The 22,011-nt window shown below is 51.8% G+C and overlaps 1 protein-coding gene across 1 annotated transcript in view; it reads right to left on the bottom strand.

The window, feature by feature from the left end:
• Positions 1-22,011, bottom strand: part of CAPN2 (calpain 2) — a 57,156-nt gene that overhangs the window by 10,567 nt on the left and 24,578 nt on the right. The window contains exons 3-14 of the mRNA XM_055581966.1: positions 15,953-16,071; positions 14,830-14,963; positions 13,532-13,700; positions 12,275-12,358; positions 10,591-10,676; positions 9,316-9,390; positions 8,456-8,616; positions 6,483-6,652; positions 4,746-4,757; positions 3,342-3,553; positions 1,507-1,543; positions 691-756 (exon numbers count right to left, since the gene is read on the bottom strand). Of these exons, the coding sequence (XP_055437941.1) occupies positions 691-756; positions 1,507-1,543; positions 3,342-3,553; positions 4,746-4,757; positions 6,483-6,652; positions 8,456-8,616; positions 9,316-9,390; positions 10,591-10,676; positions 12,275-12,358; positions 13,532-13,700; positions 14,830-14,963; positions 15,953-16,071 (1,325 nt within the window). The remainder of the gene's footprint in view (positions 1-690; positions 757-1,506; positions 1,544-3,341; positions 3,554-4,745; positions 4,758-6,482; positions 6,653-8,455; positions 8,617-9,315; positions 9,391-10,590; positions 10,677-12,274; positions 12,359-13,531; positions 13,701-14,829; positions 14,964-15,952; positions 16,072-22,011) is intronic.

The raw sequence follows: 22,011 nt of genomic DNA, 5'->3' as shown, positions 1-22,011 counted from the left end.
GGGGGTGTGTGTATGTCCGTGTGTATGATTCAGTTAGTGGGGAAATGGATCTTTGTGATGCTCCTTCCATTAGAAACCAGGAGGCATGCAGGAGCAGGTGGTGCCTGCTTCAGCTCTTTGATGAGGAGGCCTAGGTGAGTCAACGGTGAACACTGGCAAGAGCTAGCGTCCTCCATATATGGAGGAAAATGACATTTTTTGAAGTTGTTGGAACAGGAGGCCCACTAACTTTGTAGTGGACCGAAGCCCAAGTGGCTGAGACATTTCTTTTTAAAGAACAGGGATGTCTGGTACTCTGTTGCTTACATCCTTGAGATTAAAGACCTGCCATCTCCCCAAATGTTTTTGTGGGAATCAAGGAGAAGGGGCCGAGTTCCACGCCTCGGTCACAGTGGCAGAGAGCAAATGACACAGCCACAGGAGAGGCCCGGAGTCTTCAGGCATGAGGATCTCATTGAGAGCTGACCAGACAGCGGAAGCCTCTGGCAACTGATGCACAAAAATTCTAGGGAGGCTGTCAGCAAGGAATCTCAGCGGAAACCTCAGTTACGTTTGCAACTCCTCTTTGCTTTTGTTCTGTTTGTTTTTTGTTTCTGGTCCCCGCTTAAATGGAAGTCTCCTTGAGGACAAAGACTGTCTCTTCTTTGGCATTAAAGCAGGGCACATACCAGGGACCTGGGGACCCCTCACCTCTCCGGCCAGCTGGGCGAACAGTCTCCTGAATCCATCATCGATGTCATCCTCGCTGATGTCAATCTGGAAGGCGAGAGAGGCCCAGGAGTGAGAGAGGGTGACCCTTCCAGGGTGGCCTCCCCTCCCCGCTCAGGAACCCTCTCTCCCTCTCTTGGGCCTGAATTCTAAGGTTACTGAGATTAAGGACAGGTGAGGAATTAATAAAAGAATTTTTTCCAGTTAAAACCCACTAGAGGAAATATATATACTATGTGAGAGGGAGTTACACTCTCATTTCTCACACAGACATCTTCTCTGACATTCCACTAAAATGGACTTTCATGATCTAATTAACCAGCGCTCAGAAACATAAAGACTAGCTGGCAAGTTCTGGAAGGACACTGACCACGGCGAGAGCCAGATATGAAGCTGTTGGAAATCATTCTGTCTCTCAGTGTGACGAGCGTGGACCCTCAGCAGCTGAGAGTAAGAGAATCATCGAGCCACGGCGGGCATCGGGACGGCCGAAGAGAGCTCCTTCCTCTGTGTGGTCCCCTTCCTCCACCTGGGCCAAGTCTGCAAGGCCTGAGCTGTAGCCCTCAAAGCCCTCAGGCCTTACCCCAAATCACAACTCTGGGGACTCTAGGGAACCTGAGAAATCTTGTGCAGCACCGGTGCAGGAGGGGCCCTCAGACTCCCAGGCCAGGGCTGCACCCCAGTTTCAAGCTCTGCTCCTGAAGTCCCAGGGGCCTCTGAAACCCCTGGGGTTATTTTCTGCTCCTCTCCTTTTGGGCTGTGTGGGAGACAGGCATGGAATTCGAACAGTTACAGTACCTCATCAATGTTGGCCTCGATTTCATCGTCGACAACTCTAGAAGCAGAAGGAAGGCGTGTGTTACTGCAGAGGGAGCGGGCAGAAATCCCTGCTAAAATGCAACTGGGATATTACACCCAGCATGGGGTGGGCACAGGGGGTTTCTCTGCATCCCAAGTTTCTGTGACAACACATCCCGTAATTTCAGCAGAAACGATCTAAAAAAGTGTCATCACCAAAAAAACTTGGAGCGTCAGAATGTTTTTGGTCCCTAGTTTTTGGTCTTCATCAAACAACACAGACTTCCCACGTACTACGGCAGTGGTGCTCTGGCCCGGAGAACAGCTTTCAGGTTCTCTTGGAAACACTCTTTGCCCTCGTGAACACGCCGAGAATCAGCATACCCTACTGCCTAGGGCGGGAGGAGGCAGGCAGCCGGGGAGGCCTGGGGGATATTTCAAATGAAACTTGGGCACTGGCTGGTTCCTGTGTGCAGGGCTGGGTCCTTCTGCTCTACAGTAAGGGAAGTTAAGCCCAGGGGGGTCTCCCTCCAGCCCCTGGGATCTCAAACTAGACCACCAAGAGTCCCGTCTACCGTGCTGATGCCTCACAGAAGGATGCACGCGGGGACTTCTTGGTGCTGACAGTTGGAATCAGGATTAATATCCTGGGACAAGAAGGTGGACACCTTTAAGGGATGGTGTGTCCCCTTGGGGGAGGGAGCTCCCCAAGAGATGGCAGAGTTGGTGCCGGGAAAGGAGGTGGTTGAGGTTTCCCCGGGAGGGGACTGAGGTTGACATAGGACAGTGTCATTCCAATGCATTGGGTCATGTCCCCATTTCCTTGTCAGTGGGGACCACAGGCTAAATACCAGGCCAGCTCTGAGGATCCTAGGAGCTGAGAGCAAGGCCCCGCCCCACGGCGAGCTTGAGCAGAGGAAGGGAGCCTGTCAGAGGCAGGAAAGCTACAGCCATGGCAGTGATGTTACCCGTTGGAAGCTCTGACACCTTCCCTCACTTTAACAACACCCCAGTTTTCTCAAGAGGAACTCCTCTGCCGTGCACTGTCTTGGAGCCTGGGCCATCATCCTTGGCCCTCCTGCCTGCTGCCCTCCCCTTCTAGGCAGCTTCTAGAGCCCATCCAACGGAGACACTCTACTGAGTCTCTTGACCTTGAGCATGTGACTCAGGTCAGAGGGGACATGGCAGCACCACGCCCCCTGCTTCCCACACCCTGGCCCTCGGGAGCATCTGAGGTCCCTGCACTTTTCTATCCCGTTGTCCAGCCTCCCGTCGGTTCTAGAGAGTTCCATGGCCTTCCAGTAATCTCCATCTGCTTAAGTTACCCCAGGCTGATTACATCGCATGCAGTCAAGGGCCGAGCTGAACAGACACAGTTGGGCAGCAGCTGGAGCGGCAGAAGCCACTAGAATCGAGGCTGTACCAACAGTGGCTTTGGCTAAAAAGGATCCTGGACAGCTGGGCTCCGGTGAGGAAGGGGGAACGCCTTGAGACCTAGTGACTGCCGCGGGGAGACTTACTCACACCCTTGGCTCTGCCAGGCCGGCGGACTGGGGACACAAGGATCCCACCAGCACGGCCCTAGTTGGTGGACATTCGGAGACACGGCTGTAAAGTCAGGCTCTGCGACTGGCTCTGCCACCACCCCTTTCTAACCCCAAAGATCCTGAGTGGCTATTTTCTTTGCCGACATAATGACAGCGCTAGAGTCCTTCAATAGCTCGCCTCTGAAGCCGGCAGGTGTTACAGAAAAAGAAACTGACGTTCAGAGGAGTGAGGTTGCTCCAGGCAGGCGGGGAACAAGGGGTGCGGAGGAGGAGGGCTGAACGACCTACTGGTAATCGGCTTTCTTCTCGGAAAAGACCCGGATGCAGAAGTCGCCGTCCTTGTTGGGCTCGAAGGTGGAGGGCACCACGATGTACTCCCCGGGGGGCAGCTTGAAGCGGTTGAGCACCTCCCGCAGGTTGATGAAGGTGTCCGACCGCTCCCGCGCTCTGGTTGTCAGGAAGAATTTTTTGCTGAGGTGGATGTTGGTCTGTCCAGTCAACTGGTGGAGAAAGAGGAGCATGTGGGAGTGGATGGAGGGAAGGGCTCCAAGCACCGCCCTCTCCACTCCTTGGGGTAAGAGGATCACAGCCACAAGGCTGGAGCGTCACAGATAAAAAGCAAACCTTCCAGCCCAAAGAGCAGCTCAGAGACACACATAAGAGGGGACCCACATTCACCCACTGTCTGCAGATGCCCCATCTCTTCACTCGGACAGAGGTCCTCAGCCTTCCTGCAATGACTTGGGGATATCAGAGTCCCCGTGGCTGGGATCCTCTGGGTTCTGTGTGGTGTAGACACATTGACACAAGCAGACAGGTGAGGAGGGGTCCCAGCTCCCAACCCGGGGTGTCAGTCTGTCCACAGCATCCACAAAGACCCAGGACGCTACCAACTGCTCTGCCTCGTTTGTGTTGACTTGAATAACCAACTGTGGCCTTTAAAGACACACACCACAACTGTGCATCTCACCAGCTCAGTGAAGCCTAACTGTGGGTCTGTTAAGTGCTCTCACGTATCTCAATGCATCCCAACAATCTGGTAAGGTGGATGGTTGATCAGTTTTACTGATGAAGAAAACTGAAGTTCAGAGAGGACAAGTAAATTGTCCAAAGTCACACAGCCTGCAAGTGGCAGAGCTGGGAACGGGGTCCAGGTCTCTTGCTATGTCCCCCCATCTCCTTATAATACCACTTGTAGGGCTCATCATTTCTCTTTAGGCCAGTTTTTTTTGTTTTGGTCATGCCATGAGGCAGGTGGGATCTTAGCTCCCTGACTAGGGATTGAACTTGTGCCCCCTGCACTGGCAGAGCAGAGTTCTAACCACTGGACCCTCAAGCCAGGGAAGTCCCTCTAGCCTATTTTAGGAGCACCACAGGACTCTTGAGAAGAGTCTCCTGCAGTCCCAGGACCAACGAACCTCCACCCAGGACCAAATGTGTCTGACTCTGCTGGCCTCAAGGAGAAAGTACGTTCCATGGGGACTGTCCCGGACCCCTCCCCATGTGCTTAGACCATGAGACCTAGGACCTGAGCAACCTCACCAGGGCTCAGGGGGAGGGGGTGGGCATTCACTCTTCGTAGACACGAGCCCCTGCCCAGGCTTCACAAGACCCCAGAGCCAGCAATCTAAGCCTTTTTCTTGTTGGTGAACCTGAGCCCCAAGGATGGGGGCTGTCGCGTGCCAGACGTACCTCCTCTGGAACCTGCAAATAAAGGAAAGCATGTGTAATTCAGACTCTGGAAGAGCTCCATAAAGAAATGTCACCACTGAGATGGTCTCCTTTGTTACCCTACTCCTTCTGTAGCCTTAGCAAGAATAACTAAGTCATCAAAATAAGTATTTTCTAAGGAACTCAAAGCATTCTCACATTTAAAAAAAAATTCTTAGGACTTAGCAATAATGAGGATGAGCCCTTAGCACCATTCCTAACTTACAGAGCATGAAACCAAGGCTTGGAGCTGTGAAGCGGCTGTCTACGGTTACCAGCTGCCTGCAGCAAAGCCTACACCCCTCCTTCCCCCAGGGAAAACAGAGCTGAGCTGCTTGAAGCAGCAGCAGGATGTGCTCTGGCCTGGAGCCAGTAGGTGTCAGTTCTAGGTTCCTGTTGGCCACCTCCATCTGTATTTCCTCAAGTAAGTCTCTTCCCTTCTCTGGCCTCAGTTTCCTTATCTCTAAAATGGGATCAAATGACCCCCCAGGTCCTTCTCAGCTCTCACAGCCCATGGCTAGATTTCCTGGCCTGTGAGTGGTGGGGGTAGGGTGGGCTGGGTGTCACAATTCAGTCTGCATTTTTCTGGCAGTTATTCTGTCCCAGCTCTGAAGTCCTCAGCTCCTACTTCAGAGACTGAGGAGCTTGGAATTGTATGCATTTTTAGTAAAGATGGTGTTTGCCCAACTCCACCTGTTCGTGGGTGAGAAGGTAGATCACTGCCCTGATGAGTGAAGTGAGCAGAGAGCCTTCTCTCTGACACTGTGCCTGACTCCCACGTGCTGTGCTGGGAGCCTGGCTCTCAGGGATGGTGGGAACCCTAATTTGCAATATTTCCTAATTTCTACAGTGTAAATACTGCCCACTCCTTGCCAAGGTCATTTTTGGGCTGCCAAAGTGACTTCACTGAAAGGTGGGGCCAGGGAGAGTGGGCCAGCTCCAGCACATCACCAGGGCCCCCCACCACACCGATGTGCACCCCACTTCAGCGGCTCTGAAGTCCTCCTTTCACCCCTCTTCTCCCACTGCTCACCCCAGGCTGGGAGAAACTCTTCTCTGTGCTGTAGAAAGGAGTGGGGAGGGGACCCAGTAGTGGCAATGACATGGCTGCTCTCTGACTGTGGCTGAGCTGGGCTTTGGTTTATTTTGCAAAGTTCCAGAAGAAAGGACATGGGGGCAGTCACCGTGCCTGTGTGGGGGCCGGGCTCCACCTGCGGAGCCCTGGTTGGAGCCTAAGACCAACTAACTGCTCCCCTGCCCAGCGCTCTGCCATGAGAGCAGACACTCTGTGGACTCGGACCAGAGAGGCACCTGCCGGCTCAGTTCTTGCCCTCATGCTGGTGCCCGGTGTGGTTCCATATGCTCTGTCCTCAGTTCACATCTGTTCGATTTACTGGAGGTTGACGACCAACCAGAGTGCCAGGCCTGGGGACGTGAGAAGGGCCACAGAGGCCACTTGATACCATGGGACCTCCGGAAGCTGGCTCCAGGGAAAGGGGGGCCTCCAGCGACACAGACCAACTGCAGGGACCTCCCTGCATGACTTCTCCTAAGACTGGCCTGTACCCTGGCTTTGGTTTTCTTTGGCCAAGCTTCTGGTTTGGAGCCCCCTCCCCAGGTCTGCTTCTGGGGTTGGCAGAGGTTAAGAGCCGAGAAGGAAGGGAAGGCGGAGCCCCGCCCCCGTGAATGCCCCGCCCCGCGGACGCCCCGCCCCCATACCTCATAGATGCCGAAGCCAATGGTGTGCATGTCCTCGCCCATCTTCCTTTGCCGCCGCCGGTGCTTCTGGATGAGGCCCACCAGGAAGGTGCAGCCGCTCTCCCCATCCTCCTGGTCCTCGTCCTCTTCCTCCAGCTTGATCAGGTACTGAGGGTTCATCCAGAACGTGTCTGCAGACAGAGAGGGGCGGGGTCAGTCACCCAACACACAACACACGGGATCCCGGCCCGGCAGGTGTGCATGGGGGGAGGAGGGTGCTGGGAGGGGGGTGAGGGTCGTGGGGAGATGGCAGAGGAACCAGAGACCAGGGCTGGAGAGGGGGTGCCTTTCTCACCCCGGAACAGGGTGGTCAGAGCTGAGGCCCAGATCTCCTTTGGCTCAGCTGTGACATCCCCTACTTAATCCTCCCCTCACCAGGCTCTAACTTGGGGGTCAGAGATGGCTCAGATGGCATGGCTAGGGAGACTTGGGGACTAGCTCTGCAGCCCCCTCAATGAACTAAGGGCCAGGAACATCAGTGCACAATCTCAGCCTCTTGTTCTGTGTCCCTGTCCTCCTGGGCCTGTGCCCTTGCCCACTCCCATGGTGCTGGAAGGAGCTGAGATTCATTCATTTTAAGGATAATTAATATCATTGCCTCACCTTCCTTGATGGGATAATACTTGGATTCTAGAAATAAAGGCATCATCTATTATGTGTTAATCACTCAGTCGTGTCTGACTCTTTGCGACCCCATGGACTATAGGTTGCCAGACTCCTCTGTCCATGGGATTCTCTAGGCAAGAATACTGGAGAGGGTTGCCATTGCCCTCTCCAAACATCTAGTATAGGGCTTGGCAAACTATGGCTCTATGAGCTGCTGGATGCCTGTTTTTACAAATAAAGCTTTATTAGCACACAGCCACATCCATTCATTTAAGTATGGCTGCCTTTGGGCTACAGCAACAGTTGATAGTTACCATAGAGACTGGGTGGTCCACAGAGCCAGGTATCAACTATCTGTCCTTCAAGAGAGAGTTTACCAACCCCTGAAATAAGGGGTGGAAGATAGTCTTGTCTGAGGCAGAGGACAGTCTCCTAGAACCTCTGGAACTTGCTTGGTGGCTGCACACATGAGGTGAAGGATTAAAAGCACCAGAGCTACAGGCACCAGCTAGTCCCAGTCTGACTACTTGTTCTGTGGCCCGAGCACGCCACTCAGAGCCTCGGTTTCTTCATCTGTAACAGAGAATCCATATATGACCATGACTTGCCACTGCAGTGCTTAAAGGCTGACTCCACAGCCAGACTGCTTGGGTTCTTAACCCCAGGCACAGTCAAGGCTCTGTGGCCCTTGGGCAAGTCATTTAACTTCACCAAGTCCCCTCATCTTAAGGATGGAGATGATAATAAAGCGCCTGCCCCAGAAGTCTTCTGTGAAGACTAGCACCCAATGTGTATTCCACAATCGGCAGATGTCATCGTGATGAGACAGTTTCTGAGGCAGAGCGGGCGGGGGAGGACTGGGTCATCGAGGCAGAAGAGTGAAGGGAATCAACAAAGGATGAACCACTCACTGCCACCTCCTCTGAGCGGGGCCCCATCAGCATTGGCTGAGTGAATTGGGCACAAAAATGTTGCCAGGCAACAACCAGGGCCTGGATGTGCAGAGACCCAGTGGGTGAGAACCTCTGCTGGACTAAGCTGCTTGGGCTTTGGGTGGATAAAGTAGCCCATGGGCATGAAGTGGGGTTAGTGCTACCTCAGTGTGAGGTCATGGCATCAGGGAATCTAGGGCCTGGAGAGGAATCACAGACTCAGCATGTCTTGGGTTCTGCCCAGGCAGGTAGAAAGGTGAATACAGAAGGGAAGGGGCTGAGGAGACCGAGAGGGTGTTGAGATGGAGACTCAGGAAGAAGAGACAGAAGGCCCCAGTGGTAGGAGCAGCCAGGCTGGGGTGCAGCACCCCAGGGTAAGGTTGAGGGGGGGCTCACTCGGGTAGTTCCTGCAGCCGCCTGCGGTGGAGCCCCGCCTCCAGTTCCCATCCATCTTGGTGAGTTTCCACTTCTTGTAGGTGTCACTGGTGAGTGTGTCAGGGGTCAGGTTGCAGATTTCCAGGCGGGAATAGTGTCTCAGGAAGTCGTTGAAAGACATCCTGCAAAAGCAAGGACGCGTGACCCAGGCTGCCAGAGGATGCACTGGCAAGCCTGGACCTTCCACCCAAGGCCAGACTAGGCCGCAGTTAGGGCAGCCAGTGGACAGCATGTCAGGGCCGCACGGCCACTAGGCCGGCCATCGGACTGCACCGGTTCCGGCCCTGGTGCTGCCGCCTTCCAGCTGGTAATCTTGAACAAGGTACCTAAGCCTCTCTGGAATTCAGAACTCTCATCTGTAGAAATGGGGGTATCAAAGGAGACACGGGTATCAAATGAGACAAAATACAGACACTCAGTTGGTAAGATGCCAGGACTGTACAGATGTGGGTGGTCTCAGAGCAGCACAGACACAGATGCCCAGGCCCATCCCTGTTCTCCCAGAGACCTGTTTCTTGAGGCCTTGGGAAGATTCTCTAGGAACTTGTTAGGAGTGAAGTCCATCTTTCCCCTCTTTTTCTCGTGGGACCTGAACACTCCTGCAGGAATTCATAGCCTTCTCTGCAAAGCTGCTCAGCTTTGAAACCCAATTGTTGAGATGGATAAATTGAAGAGGTTCAGGAACTTTTTTGTTCAAGGTCTTACAGTGAATTTAAAACAACAAAACCCTGATCCCACGCTCCTGTGCCCTCCACACAATAATCTCACTCAATTTTGAGTAAAGATCAGTCACCTTTTTTCTTAAAGCCCAAGAATCTTACCAGAATTCCCCATCCTCATGCCGTCTGGTCAGGCTTTCCCTCACCTCGGGGTCGACTGTGTTCCAGTTTGGGCAGCTGGAAAACCAAGCGATGGGACAGACATTAGAAACTAGTGTGGAGCAATGACTTCTCCCCAAGTTGCTCCAAATTTGAGGACCAGGGACACGCTTTCTCATCCGAGGGCCCAGACCCCAGTAAGGAAGGGAAGTGACACCCAGGTGGCTGAGAGGTACAGGGCAGTAGGGTGAGAGGATACCTTATCCTGGAAGATGGGGGCAAGGAAGATTCCAAAGAATGAACACAGCCCATTGGATAGACAGGAAGTAGCATCAGTGACCCAAACTGAGAAGGGCTTGGCAGCTCTTTTAAGGGGTGACTAGAAATCCAATCGGAGAAGGCAATAGCACCCCACTCCAGTACTTTTGCCTAGAAAATCCCATGGATGGAGGAGCCTGCTAGGCTGCTAGTCGCCAGAGTTGGACATGACTGAGTGACTTCACTTTTACTTTTCACTTTCATTCATTGGAGAAGGAAATGGCAACCCACTCCAGTGTTCTTGCCTGGAGAATCCCAGGGACGGGGGAGCCTGGTTGGCTGCCGTCTATGGGGTCGCACAGAGTCGGACACGACTGAAGTGACTTAGCAGCAGCAGCAGCAGAAATCCAATGGGAGGTGGGAGGGAGTGCTCATCTTGGCCTGTGCAGCTGACCTGCGGGCCCTGGCGGGTGTCTCTCTGCCACAGCAGAGGCTGCCTGGGAATCGGCCAGGGAAAAGGTGGAATTGTAGCTGCTGGGCTGTGGAGGAGGATGGGGAGATAGGAGCAGAGGAAGACCAGGAGAGGGGCTCATGGGAGATTTCACCCCAGAGTTGAAGGTTGAACAGGCCAACCAAGAACCCTGGACATCAACAGAGGACTTCTATTGGCACAACGTTTACATCCTTGGGATAGAACAAGTGCTTGGAGGAGGAAAGGTGTGTATTTTCTCTGAAGATCCAATAGCAGAGTGACTTTGAGCCAGTGAAGGGGTGGACCATGAGCTGATGAAAGGATGAGCATCCCGGGAGCTTGGGCCTTGTAAAGGCAGCCAAGTGGCTGGAGTGTTGTGGTTAAGAGTCCTGAGGGGCCACCAGCCCCATGGGTCCCACTCGGGGTGGGGGAACCCTGTGCTCTGGGACTTTATTCTCAGCACAGCCGCCGTGCGTGCTCTCCTTAGATCCCCTCCCAGAGCTTCCTGGCCAGATGCCCCCCACCCAGACCCCCACCACCCTCCTCACTTGTCATTCCACTGCCCAGTCCACTCCACCTCTCCCCAGGGATTCCGGATGCGGATCAGCTTCTGCAGGCTTCCTCTGCTTTCCACCTGAAGGACGGGTGGGTGAAGGAGAGGAGGGAGATGCTGAGTTCAAGCCAGGCCTGGAGGTTCTCCGGCCCAAAGCCCCTTTCTCCATGAGGCAGGGATGGGAGCCATGTTACAAGGGGGATCACTAAAGGGAGAAGGGTTTGACCCCTAGACTCTCGCTGCTGCTCAGCTTGTGGCAGCTCCTGGGATCTAGCCCTCAGAAGACCAGGGCTCTTCAACCTCCACTGTGAGCCCGAGGCACAAACGCCCTTGTTCTGGGCTCTGCACTGGCACGTCACCTTTGAACCTCCGTTCAGCTGACTATAATAGGATGTATTTTTGTCACATGAGCTCCGTCAAATGAACACTGGTGATGACAAGAAAAACGGTACATGGATCTTGACTAAACCTTGGACTGGGGGCATTGAGGAGGCTATAAAAGACATTTTGGAGCAACTGGGGAAATGTTTATATGCACTATTTATTGCATCACGTTATTAAATTAATGTTTATTTCTTCAGCATGAAAACAGTACTGGGATTATGTAAGACAGTGTCCCTGTGGGCAGGAGATAAATACTGAAATGTCAGGAGCGAGTGAAGTGTTGTGATGTTTGCGATTTCCTTCCAAATGGCTCAGAAAGAAAGTGCACACTAAGCGATGAAACAGCTGTGGAAAATCTTAACCATTGTTGAATCCAGGGAAATAGCATTTGAATGTTTACTGTATGATTCTTTTAGCTTTTCTGTAGACTTAAGATTTTTCAAAATACAAAGATGTGGGGAGTTGGATAAAACAAAGATTCAAGGTTAAAAACAAAAAACCACACTGGGTATGTCAGACGACCTGGGATCTAGTCTTCATTCAGTGATTAGAAGATGGCTATCTAACAACATTTATAGTAATGATACGGAGAAGGCAATGGCACCCCACTCCAGTACTTTGCCTGGAAAATCCTATGGATGGAGGAGCCTGGTAGGCTGCAGTCCATGGGGTCACTACGAGTCGGACTGGACTGAAGCGACTCAGCAGCAGCAGCAGCAGCATGGTAACAATAATAACAGCCAAGTCAAGGAGAGCGATTTGTTTATACACAACTTGTCAGGAAGTCTGAGCGCTTTACACGTATTAACTCGTTTGATTCACCTCAACAACCTTACAACGGGTATCACTGTATTATTGTTTCTAATTCAACTTTGAGGAAACTGGGGAGAAGAAGAGAGTTTAAACACTTGCCCAGGCCAACAGCGTGCAAGGGGCAGAGTCAGATTTGAACACTAACTGGGGCACTAATGCTTTTGTGAGATCAAATCTGAAAGCACTTTAAAGAAGCTGGAACACGACACTGGGTCGTGTTCTCTTTAGCTGGTCTGGAGGAGGGAGGCGATTCTGGAACTTGATGGCACTGCGCCTGGCCCCACTCGCGGCCAGCAGAGGGCAGCGCGCGGCCGGCAGGCGCTGGGGAGGGCCACCCGTCGCGAGCCCTGAACTTCAGCAACTCGGGGCTGCTGGGAAGGGACCGGGAACGCGGGGCCCCACCCTCGGCAAGCAGGCAAAAATGTGCTTCTGCCATCGGGTGAGGGAGAGAAAGATCCCCAGGAATGCCTGCCGGGCGTTACCTCCTCGGCGCCGGTCACCGAGTACGCGTGCCCCTTCACCAGCTTCTGGAACGTGATGGCCTCCGAGTCCGCAGCGCTGGTGATCTGCAAACGCGGGAGAATCAGTCCGGCCTCAGCATCCCGCCTTCTCCCTCCTTCCCTCCCTCGCTCGGGTCCTACCGCAGGGCGGGGGGCCTGGGTGGTGGGTGAGAGAGCCGCCCCACTCCCGCCCAGAGCCCTCCCGCCGTTATTTACAGCCAGAGGAGAGGCTGCAAGCAGCCCTCGGGGGGCGCCGCACTTGCACTCGTGTGTGTGCCCCGCGCAGTCACAAATTCCCGCAGGAAAAGGGCACGCCGTGCAGAGGGGGCTCAGGGCACACACCTGGGCGGCCCAAATGCGCTGAGTCTCTGGAAACCGCGCGGATCGCCCTGCCCCGCCCCGTTGCGGGGTTTACACGAGGGCAGTCCTCCGTTTCTGCCTGACTTCAGAATTGGCGTCTGTCTATTAAGGCTTCCCCAGGGATCCCATTCCCCATCTGTTGTGATGGAGGTGGTTATTTTTGTCTGAGTCAACGAGAAGGGCTGCTAGTAGAAAGGGTCTCTGCCTGGACATGGTCTGCAGAGAAGGTTTGCAAATCCCCACCTAGAGTCGCACACAGACTTGGACCCCCCAGAGCCAGGCTTCTTATGCCTGATCCCAGAGCAACCAGCTCCTCCTGGTTAGGACAGGGCTGGGCCGCTGGGCACAGGCAAAGCCTGGCGGCTCCTTGCTGACAGGATGTCGCACCCACGTCCCTTCCTCTGGAGAGGTGTGCCAGCAAGGCTAGCATGAGGAGATGGTTCCTCCCTGTGCCTCCTAAAGTCTTCCTACAGGTCTGCTAACCCTGCACCAATTGGGGGGAGGCTGCTGGGCTCTGGGCACAGGCCCTGCAGGTGGGCCAAAGGTGAATGGGATGGTGCTGCCCTTGGGCCCAGCAGAGGGCAGGGGACTCTCACAGAAGCTGTGATCTGGGTGGTGAGTCACAGGAGGCTGAGGGTTGTACGTGGGCTGGAGAGAGAATGGCTGGAGGCTGGAGTCACCATTTGGGCACCAGTTGTAGCCCCAGCCAGCCTGACTGTTGCCTAGCCACCCCTGGGCTCCAGGTGATGTGTAATATGGCGGACAAGGGATGGGCTAGCCGTGCGGGGAGTAAGGGCAGTGGGACTCTTCGGTCACTGTGGAAGCTCACTTCCACTAGAGCAGATTGGGATGTGGCTAGGGAGGGAGGCCTGGACTTACATCGATGGAGCAGCCCAGGAGAGAGCCTTTCTGCAGAGCCTTCTGGATGATCCTGAACAGGTTGGGAGGGGCCTTCCTCAACTCATACCACTCGGCGATGCCTCCAGTGAAGTCCTCGAAGCCCTCGGTGGTGGCGCCCCCTGAAAGTGCTTCATAACACCCATTGATCCTGCGGGAAGGGGAGAGACACTGTGGCCACCGGAGTTGAAACTTCTGCTTCTCAAAGTGTCCCGCCCAACTCAGGCCTCTTGTTGGATGCTCCAGGGACCCTCTGCTCGGTCTCTCCTTGGTTTGTCTCCAGCTCAGGTTGCCCATGAGGGCAGGTGACTGTCCCTGTGGTTACCACTGCCTGGTACTTTATGAAATTTTTGGAAAAGTCTCATAGAACCTTACAGCTGGAAGGACCTGGATGTTTATCTGGCCAACCTCCTGTATTGATTCTCTCTGCATCCTGGCAGGAAAGGGGTCTGCTAAATGGGCTGTTTGGCGGTTATAGCTTAAAAGGGGACAGCAGTTCAGTAATGAAAGCAGCTTCCCTGAGCACCCTCGGCACTGTCTTAGGAGGTGCTGGTCGCTCCTGATGGTGCCCTGGTCACAACGTTGCTGCCCTGTGGCTTCCCTAACTCTACTGCTTGTGTGTAGATTTAGCAGCAATTCAGGCCCCAGCTTCTCACAGCTGGTGTCTGACTCCTGGCCCTCCTCCCTGGCAGGGGCTGGAGGGAACAGAAATCCTCCTGATGCCTGATAGCTGCTCACTTTCCCAGAGGGAGCCCAGGCAGCGGGGCCAGGATGGGGCACACTCTGGAGGGGGCTGGACAGATGGGGGTAGGGGGTGGGATCCTGCTGGGAACAGGCAGTGCTGAGCATTGGACAAGGCAGCCTGTGGGGGATGCAGCTGGGAGGGCTGGGGAAAACCATTTCTAATCAGTGTATTATGTATTCTGGGCAAATTTCCATAATTTTCATACCTCTGCAATGGATCATTTTGCCCATTTGGCAAAAAAATCTTTGCTGCGTTTAGCTGACAAAAATGTAACATGACCTGCCAAGGAAGTAGAAGTCCTCAAGGCCAGCATGATCAGTGCTGTGCGTGTTCCTGTGCATTTGGCAAAAAATGGCAATAGCCACGTGCATTATCTCCTCGAATTTCGAGCCCAGTTTTGTCCAGAGTTGTCCTTCTGTAGTATAGGACTTTTTTTTTTTTTTTTTTTTCAAAATCGTCCTTGAATAGTTTCTGTCTTTTCCAGAATGCAGGGCAGCTGGGGGCAGGCTGGCGGGGGCAGGGCGCGGGCACTTACTTGGCGTAGGCCTTCTCCAGCAGTGCACTCCAGAACTCGCTGCCCTCTGCCGAGTGCACGAAGAGCAGCTCCCCGTCCTTGGTGGGCAGCCTGTCGTCCACCACCACCTCCACCCACTCGCCATACTGCCAGAACTGCGGGGCAGGGAGAGAGAGGGCTGGCCTGGAGAAGGAGCTGGCGGCAGGTGGAAGCCTGGGGTCCTTCCCACCCCGCGAGCCTCAGGTGCACCTGGCTCCTCCCGTAGGAGGACCTGGGCGTAGGCTCCATGAGCCCACCCTGAGAAGAGGTGCTCCCTCCAGCTCTCTTCCTGCAGGTTCATCCTCACTGAGAAACCAAGGACACACGCTTGCCCCTCCCTCAGAGGCCACACCCTCCCCTCCCACCCTCTACCCTGCACCTTATACTTTAAAAAATACTATTTCTCATTTACCAGCATACAAGGAGGACAGTGAGCCTTACCTTAACATTTTGTCTCAGATCCCAAATAGCACACTTTTTAAAAAACTTGGGAACCACTTCCTGAGAACCCTGCCCTACCGCCCTCCTCGCCTTTGCTGTCCTTACAGGGTCCCAGGTCTGTGGCGAGCCAGGGAGCTTCCTGATGTTCCTCAGGGTCCTTAGTAGAAGAGTATTGTTCTCAGCCCCTAGCATCTGCTCCTGGCCCCCAGGATCCATTCCTAACCTCCACACTTGCTCCTAGTACCCAGGACATGATCCTGGCCCTCAGGACCTGTTCGAATTGTGGTGTTGGAGAAGACTCTTGAGAGTCCCTTGGACTGCAAGGAGATCAATCCAATCAATCGTAAAGGAAATCAACCCTGAATATTCATTGGAAGGACTGATGCTAAAGCTCCAATACTTTGGCCACCTGATGCAAAGAGCCGACTCACTGGAAAAGACCCTGATGCCAGAAAAGATTGAAGGCAGGAGGAAAAGGGAATGAGATGGTTGGATGGCATCACCGATTCAATGGACATGAGTTTGAGCAAACTCAGGAGATAGTGAAGGATAAGGAAGCCTGGTGTGCTGCAGTCCATGGGGTTGCAAAGAGTCAGACATGACTGAGCAACTGAATAACAACAACCAGGATCTGATGAGAAGCTTGAGCCAACTATTAAGTTACCTGGAAGTGGAAGATCCCTGCATAGTTCTCCTGGAAGCTCTGGTCCAGGGGGACGACTCGTGCCAGGATTTCTTCATTCAAAGTGAGGGAGGCAATGGCGGCCAGCAGCCAGCAGTCACCTGTGAATACAGCACAAGGAACTCTCATCAGAGGGGTCTCAGTGCCGAACAGCTTGTCACCACCTCTGGTGCTGGAAGTCTAAGGCCAACCTGGCCCAGATGTTCCAGCTGGTCCTCATGTGAAGGGTGTGGAGGAAGACTGGGGTGATGCTTTGAGGGGACTGCTGAGGGAGAGATATTTTCGTTGTGATAGCGGTTGGGTGGAGATGGGAGAATTCATCCCCTGAAAGACGTAGACCCTGTGATGGCTAGACTGTGTCCTCACAAGTCTAGCCAAGCTGGCTCCATGCTTGGTCCGCTGGAGGTGCTCAGCAGTAAGCATGTGTGCAGTGAGGATGCCAACCTGGCAGAAGAGGCTGCTGAGAACACAGGCTTTAAAGGTGAGGTTGAGTGACAAGAAGGAAACATCATGATGGATGGGAAGGGATCGAATACCATGCATCCTCTCCTGGGAAAAGGATGTAGCGGCAAGGGAGGAGAGGCCAGCAGGTGGCCCAACGGATGCAAATACAAGGGCCTGAGTCTGAGAAGGCACCTTGGGCTGGGCTGTCTTCAAGGATGGACAAGGACGTAGGAAGCCCTCTGCAGGGGGTGTGGGCATCACGCATGGGGAGTAAGGATGGGGACAGCCAGATGGGCGGCTGGTCTGGCAGCCTGGCCTTGGTCTCAATGCCCTCCTCTCTGATACATGGGTCATTCACGAGGTGTAATGAGAGCACGTGTGTAAAGCACACACTCATTTCACGTGGCCAGAAGCAAGCTGATGGTGGGAAGAGGTCATGTTTTCCACGAGACAAGAGGTCTGACTGATGGAGGCTCTGGGGAAAAGATGAGGAAGTTTACTCCCTTAAGGAATGTGCACTTTCCTACAATTTCCCATGACAATAATAGGAAATAGCCTCAGATGAGTTTGATTTCCATGGCTGGGTTTCTTTTTATTAATTGACAGATCTATTTAAAGTGTCGTGGGCGTCCACGTGGCACTAGTGGTAAACAATCTGTCTGCCAATGCAGGGTTTGAACATGGGTTCAATCCCTGGGTCAGGAAGGTCCCTTGGAGGAGGAAATGGCAACCCACTCCAGTATTCTTGCCTGGAAAATCCCATGGACAGGGGAGCCTGGTGGGCTAAAGTCCATGGGGTCACAAAGAGTTGGACACAATCTAGCACACGTGCGCACGCGCGCGCGCACACACACACACACACACACACACACTAAAACTGCCACTGAAGTTCACCGTGATCTCTGATTTCTGCAGACTATTCGGTGTCCTGGTAGTTCTTGAACTGGATTGTCCTGCTAACACTTAGCAATGATGCTGTATGAGTAACTCTGAGGCCTCTGTGTGCTCATGACAACCCTGTGGAAAGACAGGGTCCACCCCTCCCTAATCAGTCAATCAGTAACCAAAGGAAGTTAAGTCACTTTGCTCCTCCGGTTGGGCAGGTGCAGTGGGTTCTCCGTAGTTTCCCACTCAGCGGCCATTACTCCCCTTCTGGCACCACCGATGACCCTCTGAGAAGCAAGCCTCCCCTGCCTCCTCCCTGCCTGTGAGGTTTGGGTGGCATGGACTCTGCCCCCAGGTGGGAGGTAGGTGGGTCTCTAGCAAATAGGCAGCACGTTCCCTGGCCTCAGTGGTTGGCTTGGGGAAGGTGCTGTAACCCAGCAAGAGCCAGGGAGGTATGAGGAGACCTCTCCTGAGGCTTGGGGGAGAGTGGACAGGTTCCTTCTTCTACTTCACTGGCTCTACAATGGTGTGTGGTCTACTGCTGCTGAAGCCACCTTGCAGCCAGCTCAAAGGAAGAGGGGCTGAAAGGTGGAGGGAGAAACCAGGCCCTGGTGTTATCGCTGGCTGGTTCCCTGGATCAAACTGTACCTGAAGCTGTATCTATTTGGACGTTTATTACATGAACTGATCATGTCCCCATTTCCTTACCCATTGGCCAAGTTCCTGCACTTGACTGCAAGGGGTGCATGGACGCTAGCCATTACTTATGAGGCCTTCCTATGTGCCAGCCACCATTCTAAGAGATGCGGGTTCATCATCTCATCCATTTCCCACAGAAGCTCCATGATGGTGCTGCCACCATCTCCATGTTAAAGCTAAGGATAACAGGGCTTAGGTTAAATGCACTGTCAACTGTGAAACACTACAAGGAAGAGTTTAGAAGGTATGTTTGTCAGATCTCAGAAGACAACTTGTGGGTCAACTAGATCTTTATATAAACCAAACTAGAGACTCTCTGACACACTTAGAATAGGATCGTGCAGAAAAACTTGGCATTGAGAGGCTTTACTGCTGGCCGTGGGGAGGAGCCCCTGATGGGTGGGGATGGAACTCTACATAGAGGAGCTTTCCTGGCCTGATTCCATATGCTGCCATATGCTGCCGATCATCATTATAACAACATTCAGCCTTTTCTGAGAACCCACCCTTCTCTCAGGCTTTATCATATTATCTATCGTTCCTAGAGGATGACGTCACCAAGTGCCAGCTGCTCTCAGAGTCAAGAGATCCTCCTTTTCAATCTATCCCCCCTCCTCCGAGCCAGACCTTCTCATGACTCTAGTCCTTTGAGAACCTGGAGATGCCTGTGATTCTTATCTTTCTTGAGGTTATTTGAGATTTTCTCGGAATCTTGGAAAAGGATTTGGGTCTCTCAATACATGGAGGCAGACAGCCTTGCGGATAACATGGGCCCACGTGTAGGAATTTCAGTGGCATTTGTCCTGAAACCAGTTATTTCCATGGCTCCTGTGGATCCACCATAAAATCCCTGAGCATCCTCTGAAGAGCTTCCCTATCTGTCTGACTCTGGAGGGGCCATCTGAACGCCCTCCCGGTTCTGTTTCCCTCAGTACCAACAGGAGGATGGCCTTTACCTGTCCATGCGTGTGGGCATCACACTGGTGTGTGTCTGCAGGACCATTCGGTTGCTTTTTAGCGCTGGAGATCACAGCTGACTATGCTACTACTCAGGGGACAGTGACTGAATGCATGAAGGACTGGATTTAGGTAGAGGTACCATTTCTTTTTTTTTTCCTTTTTGTGGGTCATCCATCTAGGTCAGTGCTGGCCACACACCTCTCTCAGATTACTGCTCACCACCAGACCTGGATGCTCTTGCCACAGCCCAGAAATCAGTGGCCATGCCTCACGGCTCCCTGTTTTCTTCCTTCACGTCCTAGAACCTTTTTCATGGGCACTCCAGGAAAGACCTCATCTCCCCTGGCCCTTCAGAGAGGATTGCTTTTTTGATCCTTTCCTATTCCAATCTAACTTTTTTCCTCTGATTATAAATTCTAGGATTTGTAATCCTAGAATGTTTCCTAGATGACAAAACTGTCCAAGAGGCAATTAAGTGATTTAAAATTCTTTAAGAATTAAGTTACTTGCTTGAGGTTGCAAGTCCTGGAAAGGGCAGAGCAGGGACCAGAGTCTGGACTCTTTTGCTTCCGCCAAAAGAAATGAGAGAAATAACAAGTAGCTAATATTTTGTGTGATATTTTGGAATTTACAAAATCATGGTTTACATTTTATTTGATCCTTACAGATATCTTTTGAGATGATCGTTCTTACAGTATTACTAATCATCTTTTTTGGATGAAGTTCAGGAAGTCTTGTGTTCTACCCAGTTGACAGGTCTTACATGCAAATCATCTGAATCCATACCCTGGGTTTTGTTTAAAAAACATACCTTGCAAAAGACTTCCTTTGGTTAAGAGCATGACTCATAACTAGGGAAAGAACCCACTAGGAAAATCCAGCTGCAATTCAAATTTAAAACTAAGTGGTAGGGGCTTCCCTGGTAGTCCAATGGTTAAAACTTTGCCTTCCAACGCAGCAGGTGTGGGTCCAATCTCTGATCGGGGAGATAAGATCCCACATGCCCTGCGGCCAAAAAGCCAAAACATAAAACAGAAACAATATTGTAATGAATTCAATAAAGACTTAAAAAATGGTCCATATCAAAAACATCTTTTAAAAAACCCCAAAACTAAGGGGTAACAAGCAGCAGCTTCCTGAAATCCTATATTGCATGTTAATATCCCCAAATCCTTGGTTCAGAAATATTAAAACATGTCACCTATTCAATGCAATCCAGTTCCCTAAGGCAACAGGAGGATGGCCTGTCATTGCACAGCCAAGCCCCTAGCACTAAGATCACAGCACAAGCAAGGGTAAACAAGAGTTAGATGCACTTTACGGTCAAAGGTTCAAAGTTTTTCATATATACACACATACAAGTGGCTCCAAGTCTTATTTCTAATAAGGTAGAAACATTTGAAATCCTATTTTATAATAGTATGCTAAGTCACTTCAGTCATGTCCGACTCTGTGTGACCCCACACATAAAGTATATAATAGTATACTTTTATATTATTTTATACTTCTGATTTCTTAAGTCCGTCCCTCACCACATGCAGCAAAATATTTTTAACAAAGTTGGGAAGCTCCCTTACAAAACCTTTTTTTTTTTTGCCATACAGCAAATTCCCTTTGGCTTTCTGTTTTACATATGGTAATGTAAGTTTCCATGTTACTCTTTCCACACATCTCACCCTCTCCTCCCCTCTCCCCATGTCCATAAGTCTATTCTCTATGTCTGTTTCTTCACTGTTGCCCTGAAATTCTTCAGTACCATTTTTCTAGATTCTGTATATATGTGTTGCTGCTGCTGCTGCTAAGTCGCTTCAGTCGTGTCCGACTCTGTGTGACCCCATAGATGGCAGCCCACCAGGCTTCTCCATCCCTGGGATTCTCCAGGCAAGAGCACTGGAGTGGGTTGGCATTTCCTTCTCCAATGCATGAAAGTGAAAAGTGAAAGTGAAGTCACTCAGTTGTGCCCGACTCTTAGCGACCCCATGGACTGCAGCCTACCAGGCTCCTCCATCCATGGGATTTGCCAGGCAAGAGTACTGGAGTGGGTTGCCATTGCTGGTATTTATCTTTCTCTTTCTGACTCACTTCACTCTGTATAATAGGTTGTAGGTTCATCCACCTCATTAGAATGGCCCTCATCAAAACCTATTTTTAAAGTTTATTTAATCTGAAAACAATGGTTATAGCAGTTTGCATTCATGCAGACTTACTATGTGCCAGGCCCTGTGCTAAAATGCTTTACATGTACTGTGAGCGAAAAAAGTATCACCTGTCACTTAGTAAACAAAGAATGTTGTTGCTGTCAAACCATCAGCCACTGCGGTGGCCCTGACAGTGAGCCCTGAGGGAAAGTCAGGATGGAGAAGACTGGGACACTGGTCCTAGACAGTTAAGATGCATATCTAAGGAGTAACTTCAATGAGCCCAGACTCTTGCATCTTCTCATGCATAGAAAAGCACTGAAATCATTAACTTGAGAGTCTGTTTTTTATGATTAGCAGTAATATTTTAATGTTCAAATCCATGTTTTGTTTTTGTTTTTCAGCAAACCCCCTATATATCCTGCATATCCTCCCTTATGTCTTTGGAATGATTCCTCAGAGCTAGCTGAGAGGTTGTCTCCCAGACTACAGTCCTCAGTAACATCCCCGAATAAAACATAACTCACAACTTTGAGGTTGTGTGGCTTTTTTTTTTTTTTTTTAACTTGAAAGTATCATGAAGTTTCCACAAAACAATTTGAGAGGGACTTTCCTATTGGTCCAGTGGTTAAGAATCTGCCTGCCAGTGTAGGGGACATGGATTCGATCCCTGGTCCAGGAAGATCCTACATGCCATGAGGCAATTAAGCCCAGCCACAGCTGCTGAAGTTTTCACTCTAGAGTCCATTCTCTGCAACAAGAGAACCCACCAGAAGGAGAAGCCTGCGCAGCGCAACTAAGACCCTCACACAACAATGAAGACCCAATGCAGCTAAAAAAAAAAAAGCTAAAAACCAAAACAAAACCATTTGATATAGGGGTACTATTACTACCTTCTGTAAGGAGACTGGGTGG

Source organism: Bubalus kerabau, chromosome 5 (genome assembly GCF_029407905.1).
Source record: "Bubalus kerabau isolate K-KA32 ecotype Philippines breed swamp buffalo chromosome 5, PCC_UOA_SB_1v2, whole genome shotgun sequence".
Classification (NCBI taxonomy): domain Eukaryota; kingdom Metazoa; phylum Chordata; class Mammalia; order Artiodactyla; family Bovidae; genus Bubalus; species Bubalus kerabau.
This window is presented reverse-complemented; position numbering and strand designations above follow the sequence as displayed.